The sequence below is a fragment of the Oncorhynchus kisutch genome, linkage group LG13, assembly GCF_002021735.2.
Source record: "Oncorhynchus kisutch isolate 150728-3 linkage group LG13, Okis_V2, whole genome shotgun sequence".
NCBI lineage: Eukaryota > Metazoa > Chordata > Actinopteri > Salmoniformes > Salmonidae > Oncorhynchus > Oncorhynchus kisutch.
In genome coordinates, this window is record NC_034186.2 from 41,815,716 (window position 1) to 41,824,342 (window position 8,627).

Below are 8,627 nucleotides of genomic sequence, written 5' to 3' on the forward strand. Positions count from 1 at the left end.
CAGTCTTCGAGAGTGTAGATATTCAATTGGCCACTAAACGGCGCTCCACGCTAAGAAGAACAACGTTTTATTATAGCCTCACTGCACATACGGCTTTCTGATCACTGTTCTAGCACTCTCATTAGGTACATGTTTAAGCAAACAATGAACGTTTTGAGCCAATATGACAATTAAAATATGTAGCCCCTAGAGTTGAACAATAACATGAGGTTTATTTAAAAGTTGTATATTTATACAAATTAGTAAGCAGTCTACTTTATCTATATGGATATCATCTGCAGAGTATCTGCATTATCTGCAGAAATGTGGCTTTTTCAGTACAATGTGAGAGCTTGGTCTTGGTCTCATGACACAATTCAGCATAAGGGGGGACAGTAAGAGTTGCAACTTGTTACAACATGTTTCAACTTGCAGTTTCCTTGCGATGCAGCACAGAGTCCACTGAGGGGCGACACGTGGTGAGCGATCTAATGTGAAACCCCACTGTTCTTTCTTACAATCACCATACTCTATAGAACAGGCCTTAAAAACATATAATTGAAAACTGTTCCCGAGAGTATTGGCTAACATATAAACCTATAAGTATTGGATGCTATAGGCCAATGCACATATAATAACAATGTAATAAGCATATAATAACAATGTAATAAGCATATAATAACAATGTAATAAGCATTCATAGGCCCATACAGTAAGTAGCCTTCAGTATCATGCAACATATGGATTGGAAGAAGTTAGAATTGAGACAAATGGAGTAGCCTAGTTTACCTGTCTGTCTGTAAAGTGAGATTCCGTAACAGACAGGATAACGCAATCCACTAATAGATCCTGTGACTGCAGATGCAATTTGCCACGGTGGAACTAGAAGCTAGGTATAGGTGATGAAAGTTCCAGGTAGCTGAGTTCACCGCAGAAATTCGGTCACATTCTATAAGATAGACGACTTTCAGAAGAAAAAAACAGGTAGGGGAGCAGATACCCCAAGAAAATGTCATTTACATTGGTTTAACTGTCTGGACGCATCTTGGTTACACAGTACAGTACTATGGGCTGCTTGCTGCACGTGGTTTAACAAGAGGGAGGCCAGGTGCTATGGTAACAAACATGGATGTTAACAATGTGTCCCTCTCTGCAAACTCCTCTGACTGCGGTGCAATCAACCAACGGACTTTGTCACAATGTTATTTTTGGCATAAAAACAATTGCATTAATTGTTGTATTGAAAAATGTAATGGAACAATATAGCTTATGTTAAATTAAACATACTTTCATAGACATGATCACAGTGTCGACCCCAATATGAAGAAATACGCAGCAATGGAGAAGCTAAAGAAATTAATTCGGTGGCACACCGTAGAAGTAAACAAATTGATACTGAGCGAGGAAGGTGGGGGATTCTCTGAGACAGCCCACGTGGGTCCCCGAAATGTGTTGGCGTAAACAGCCAATGGTTGAAAAGAGTAGGGATTCCATGTATACCAATGAACAAATCAGGAAAGTAGCGAGTGAGTAACACCACGCCCATGACGAGAGTGGATATAACCATTGAGTTTCGCACGATTGTGTCAGAAACCACTGAGCCACAGACAGGAGAACTATTACAAGGACTTTGCAATTCAACAACGAGCGAGTTTACGCTGAAACACTGCAAGTTAACCTATACCATATTGGATTACTTCATTGACACGGACGTTCTGCAAACCCCGATTCGGGAATATACTCATTGGAGATTATCCTGGATATCCTTGTGGATTATACAATTACGGATTTCAATATGACTCTGGAGGAACTCGTTGGATGCAATATCACTGAGAAAAAGTAAGTTCCTTGTACATTTGTCGCTCATAATAGCTGACACCTTGCTGCAACATACTGTGCATTGAGAGTAGATGGTTTGGCAGTGAACCGTGAAGCACATATAGCCTCAGTACTGAATTCACCAGGTGTTAGTAGCCTATTCTCAATTGCGGTGCATAACTAACATAATGTATTTTTCTTGAAGGATGGAGACCGTGAATCAAGCACTAGAAGAGCTGCTGGTGGCAGCGCAGCAACAAGACTGCCTGACTGTGGGAGTCTACGAGTCTGCAAAGCTGATGAATGTGTAAGTACATTATTGACCATTCTATCCTATGATTGACCATTCCATAATATGAGTCAATGGTGCATAGCTGCAAGCATGACGCCCATTGCAAGACTTTTGTCTGCATATGTATCTATATTTGATATACAGAACAGATCATTCATGTACTATTCCCTTTCTTTCTGCAGTGATCCTGACAGTGTTGTGTTGTGTGTTCTGGCGACTGACGAGGATGTCATTCCACTGCAGATTCACTTCACGCTCATCCAAGCCTTCTGTTGCGACAACGACATCAACATACTGCGTGTCTCCGGCATGAGGCGCCTCGCTCAGGTTCTTGGCGAGCCAAGCACCGCTGACAGCAACGGCAACGAGCCCAATGATCTGCACTGCATCCTTGTCACTGTAAGTACATCCTCCTATATTCTTATTTGGATTACACTGAACGGGCAATAGGCTTTATGCGTAGTTATTCATTTTGAATACATCGAAATGATCAAATCATCACAATTTCCTAATTCAAGACATTCCTGACGATATCTCTCCCCCTTTTGCCTACAGAACACCCAGTGCCAATCTCTGAAATGCCAAGCGTTGCAGGATGTCGGCAACTACTGCGAGGAGAGTCGTTGCAAGAACCAATGGGTACCTTACCTGTCCCTGCAGGAGCGCTGAACTAATGACCCTCGCTGAGAAACGTGAAAGCGATGAAAACAAGTGAACAAGTCGTCATTCTTCCAGAATGAGAAAGGCGTTCAAGAAGGCATCGTCGACATGCCTGTGTTTGCCTGCTCTGGGCCGCTATCCAGTGACGGAGATGAGCATGCGAAGGTTCCGATGGACAATGCGCATACAACCATGACGCATCTGACCCCGCTCTCTTCCTTCGCGGAAAGGAACTGTGTCGGCGGGAGTGGGGCGTAGGAACGAACTGTAGAGAAATCTCGCTGCTGTTTGCCCAGCCATGTTGGAACAACCGGCGGGGGCGGTTGCATCGCGTGGGAACGGACTTGCAGTTTCGTTATTTGAGAGGAGGGACAAAGCAACTGTATCAATGAGAATACAGACTTGAAACTGAGTTTAACCCTATGCTTTCTGACGTGGAAGTCAGTGTGTTTATGATGCAATGTGCAATGTGAATGACTGCAATGCTCTACAGTTGGATGTTATGAGTAACAGTGCAATGCAGAAGTCTTCAGAGCAACAATGCCTATGGGTGTTATTGTGTAAGAGATATCGATAGGGTATTGTGTAAAATATTTTTGATAGAGTATTCTGGTTACACTCATAGCCAGGTGGCTGCCTGTTAAGAGGGTCAAAAACAATGTAACAATGCCACAATGTAACAATGCCACAATGTTGCCATGTATTGATTTATTTGACATTGACACAATTAACTAATGTATTGCCATTATTTAAGTTGAACAGAGTAATATATAACAGTGAAATGCATTGTTGAATAGAATGTTAAACTTATTTGAATAAATGATTGAACTGAAATTGAATTCTCTGAGTGCTTTATCCTATGGGAAAGGGGGCGTGCAATTATTTGCCGAGGTGTGCTTTGGGTACTGTTTCAGTGTTCTCCAACATTGTTTCTGGTAACCTAGGCCTACTGTGCAGTATTGCACATATATGAACTTCACTCCAGCTGGGAATCAATCAGACAGTAATTAACAGGCCTATACCTATTGGATTATAAGGAACCAATTCAGAGTATTTTATGTTCACCCTTGTCCTGTCTATAATGTACACATGGAATCAGCAACACTTCCTAAAACAGTCCCAATACTTTACTTACACTTGATGCCATTTCAACTTTACAGCCATGAATGAAAACCTGCATCAGAATGTAGCCTATATACTGTTTTTCCAAGGCTGGAGTTTTAAATGACACCCAGCCTAATGCATATGAACTAATGTCTTGCTATTTCTCACCAAGATGTAGGTTTCACAACACCATTATTAAATGCAATCGTGTACTTTCATACACATTGTTGAGATACACTGTTTACTTTAGGCCAGACAGTAGCTTTCTGATGCTGTGATGCATCCACAGTAGCCTACAGTTTGATATCCAGAGAGCCTTCATCACTCAAATGCCATGCACGGGTAGTTGGAAGCATCTAAGCTCTCAAATCTTGAATCGGTCTACGTAAAGATTGAATCCTTTCACCTGAGTTTCTTGTGCAATTAATGTAAAAAGACAGGTCAAACCTAGTTTCAGTTATGGGTCTTTTGTTGTTTAAAAAGACAAATAGGAACCAACCAAACAGGTGGGCTGTACTGTAGTTTCAAACTGATTTTTCCTTCACAAACTGATTTTTGCCCCCAATGAGACACTAACTGAAAAAAGGATTGCAGCATGGCTCGTGGTATATTCTCCTTCCTTGTACTGTTGACGGCACTTATCCTCTTTCAAAACCCCTTGTGCAAACAAACAGAGTGTATCAAGATCTGGGTGTACAAATAGATGAGGGTGCAGACCCGTCTCCTGGCTTTACTGGTAACTACTTCACATCCTGGATGGCGGCCAGCACTGTTGTGACACCCTGCCCAGGAACAGACTGTGACTCCATATAGGCCCAGAAATGCAGTATACTTCCTTGACTTGGCAGTTGTCCTGGACCTTTCGTGTGCCTAGGGTACAGCTTAGTCCTAGGTCACTAACGGCAGTTCACTCAATCTATTGTTGGCCTGTCTGGGACACAGGTAACAGACAGTTGGCTGATCTAGATAAGGCTTAAGGTTTGAACTACGATAGTTTGGTACATCGGAGAGACAAGGGTGCCACTGGGATGAGCTGTAGCCTAGTAATGATGTTGTAATAGGCAAATAAGTCCAAATCTTCTCTCCAAAAAATTGGACAGAGAGCTGCAATATATAATAAAATAAGCTGCAGAGTGCAGAGGTGGTTTAAGGGGAGGGAAACAAGCCTATTTGGACATCTACAGTCCAAAATCGACATACTGCAGGCTATACTACACTGAGTGTACAAAACATTAAATACACCGTCCTAATATTGAGTTGCACCCCATTTTGCTCTCAGAACAGCCTCAATTTGTCGGGGCATGGACTTTACAAGGAAAGCGTTCCACAGTTATGCTGGCCCATGTTGCCTCCAATGCTTCCCACAGTTGTGACAAGTTGGCTGGATGTTCTTTGGGTGATGGACCATTCATGATATATACACATGGGAAAATGTTGAGTGTGAAAAACCCAGTAGCATTGCAGTTCTTGACATACTCATACCGGTGCGCCTGGCACCTACCACCATACCCCGTTCAAAGGTACTTAAATATTTTGTCTTGCCCATTCACCCCCTGAATGGCACACATATACATGCATGTCTCAATCGTTTAGGCTTGAAAATGATTATTTAACCTGTCTCCTCCCCTTCATCTACACTGATTGAAGTGGATTTAACAGGGGACATCAATAATGGTTCATAGCTTTCACCTGGATTCACCTGGTCAGTCTATGTCATGGAAAGAGCAGGTTTTTCTAATGTTTTGCACACTCAGTGTATGTCCTCTGATACACCTTTCATTATACGTATACAGTACATACAGTACCATTAAAAAATTAGGACACACCAACTAATTCAAAGGTTGTTTTTTTGTTTGTTTTTTACTATTTTCTACATTGTAGTATAATATTGAATACATCAAAACAATGAAATAACACATATGGAATCATGTAGAAACCAAAAAAGTGTTAAACAAAGCTAAATATATGTTTTTGTTTTAGAATCTTTTAAGTAGCCACCCTTTGCCTTGATGACAGCTTTGCACACTCTTGACATTCTCTCAACCAGCTTCATCTGGAATGCTTTTCCAACATTCTTGAACGAGTTCCCACATTTGCTGAGCACTTGTTGGCTGCTTTTCCTTCACTCTGCGGTCCAGCTCATGCCAAACCATCTCAATTGGGTTGAGGTCGTGTGATTGTGGTGGCCAGGTCATCTGTTGCAGCACTCCATCCCTCTACAATTTGGCCTTATAGCCCTTACACAGCCTGGAGGTGTGTTGGGTCATTGTCTTGTTGAAAAACAAATGATAGTCCCACTAAGCGCAAACCAGATGTGATGGCGTATCACTACAGAATGCTGTAGTAGCCATTCTGGTTAAGTATGCCTGGAATTCTAAATAAATCACAGACAGTGTCACCAGCAAAGCACCCCCCGCACCATCACACCTCCTCCTCCATGCTTCACAGTGGGAACCACACATGTGGAGTGTCACCCAGTCCAGGGCTTCCAGCGACAGTTCCCAGTCCAGGGCTTCCGGCGACAGTTCCCATTCCAGAGCTTCCGGCGACAGTTCACAGTCCGGAACCTCCTGAGACGGTCCACAGTCCGGAACCTCCTGAGATGGTCCACAGTCCGGAACCTCCTCAGACTGTCCACAGCCCGGAACCTCCGGCGACGGTCAACGGTCTGGAACCTTCAACGAGGGTCAACGGTCCGGAGCTTCCAAACACGGCGTCCAGTCCAGCTCCATGGCAGGAGCTCTCCTCTGCGCCGATGCCCAGTCCAGATATGGCGTCCAGTCCCGCTCCATGGCGGGAGCCTTCCTCTGCACCGAGGTCCAGGCCAGGGCTGGTGTCCAGTCCCACTCCATGACAGGAGCCTTCCTTGACACCGAGGTCCAGGCCAGGCACATTGTTCAGCCTGGGTCCATGGCTGGATCCACGGGATGAGCGGGATCTTCGGCCCGCACCAGAGCCGCCCCCGATGCTGCCGGTTCCACGGGATGAGTGGGTTCTTCACCCCGCACCGAAGTTGCCACCGACACTAATCAAACCCTACCCTCCCCATTTGGTTTCAGGTTTTGCGGCCGGAGTCCGCACCTTTGGGGGGGGGGGGACTGTCACGCCCTGACCATAGAGAGCCCTTGGTTCTCTATGGTGTTTAGGTCAGAGCGTGACTGGGGGGTATTCTAGTTGTCTCTAATTGGGGATCATATTTAGGGAGCCTTTTTCCACCTGTGTTTTGTGGGATATTGTTTTTGAGTTAGTGTATGTAGCACCTGTGTAGTCACGGTTCGTTGTTTGTTTCTTATTTTGTTTTATAGTTTCCCTTTAATAAATTATGTGGAACTGTAATCACGCTGCGCCTTGGTCCTTCTCTACAAACGATCTTGACATGGAGATCATCCGTTCACCTACTCTGCGTCCAACAAAGACACGGCGGTTGGAACCAAAAATCTCAAATTTGGACTCATCAGACCAAAGGACAGATTTCCACCAGTCTAATGTCCATTGTTAGTGTTTCGTGGCACAAACAATTCTCTTCTTATTGTTAGTGTACTTTAGTAGAGGTTTCTTTGCAGCAATCGACCACAAAGGCCTGATTCACGCAGTCTCCTCTGAACAGTTTATTTATTTGGGCTGCAATATCTGAGGCTGGTAAGTCTAAGGAACTTATCCTCTGCAACAGAGGTAACTCTAGGTCTTCCTTTCCTGTGGCGGTCCTCATGAGAGCCAGTTTCATCATAGCTCTTGATGGTTCTTGAATTTTTCCATATTGACTGACCTTTATGTCTTAAAGTAATGATAGACTGTCGTTTCTCTTTGCTTATTTGAGCTGTTCTTGCCAATAATATGGATGGCCTTTAACCAAATAGGTTTACCACACCTACCTTGTCACAACACAACTGATTGGCCGAAACGCATTAAGAAGAAAATACATTCCACAAATGAACTTTTAACAAGGCACGCCTGTTAATTGAAATGCATTCCAGGTACATACCTCATGAAGCTGGTAGAGAGAATGCCAAGAGTGTGCAAAGCTGTCATCAAGGCAAAGGGTGGCTACTTTGAATAAAAAAAATTTGAAGAACACTTTTTTGTTTGTTACATGATTTCATGTGTTATTTCATAGTTTTAATGCCTTCACTATTATTCTACGTAGAAAATAGTTTTTTTTAAATAAAGAAAAACCCTTGAATGAGTAGATGTGTCCAAACTTTAGACTTTTACTGTACATATGTGCAAACAGTGAACATAGCCTAATCTAAAACCACTGTCACCGCACTTGCAGGTTTCTATCAGTGAGGTTGGGGAATCCTGTCCAGACAAAATAGAAGGGGATAGACAGGGAGAGAAAGCGAATCGTGAAAGAAGCCCTAGTAGTAGGTGTGCGGTGGGATCATTGGTCTCACACACACACACACACACACACACACACACACACACACACACACACACACACACACACACACACACACACACACACACACACACACACACACACACACACACACACTATAATTAGGTCACTATGGCAACCACAGATCAGTGTCCGAGACTAAATAGGCCCCAAACTGGTGTGATAAGGCTTTAGAATAGACTGTGTCATTTATCCCTGCAGCACGTTATACATGTCGGGAGGAGTTACAAGTAACCAATGATACCATAAACAGGAGCCCTATAGAAGTGGTCCTGTGCGGCTCAGTTGGTAGAGCATGTCGCTTGTGTTGCCAGGGCTGTGGGTTTCGATTCCCATGGGGGACTAGTATGAAAATGAATGTACTCACTGGAT

At 43.6% G+C, this 8,627-nt stretch overlaps 1 protein-coding gene across 1 annotated transcript; it reads left to right on the forward strand.

The window, feature by feature from the left end:
- Positions 1-1,556: 1,556 nt before the first annotated feature.
- On the forward strand, positions 1,557-3,583 carry LOC109902355 (growth arrest and DNA damage-inducible protein GADD45 beta). The gene is made up of 4 exons (XM_020498639.2): positions 1,557-1,818; positions 2,003-2,104; positions 2,272-2,488; positions 2,645-3,583. Exons 1-4 carry the CDS (start codon positions 1,775-1,777, stop codon positions 2,756-2,758), a joined length of 477 nt encoding a protein of 158 aa, XP_020354228.1. The 5' UTR covers positions 1,557-1,774; the 3' UTR covers positions 2,759-3,583.
- The last annotated feature ends 5,044 nt before the right edge of the window (positions 3,584-8,627 follow it).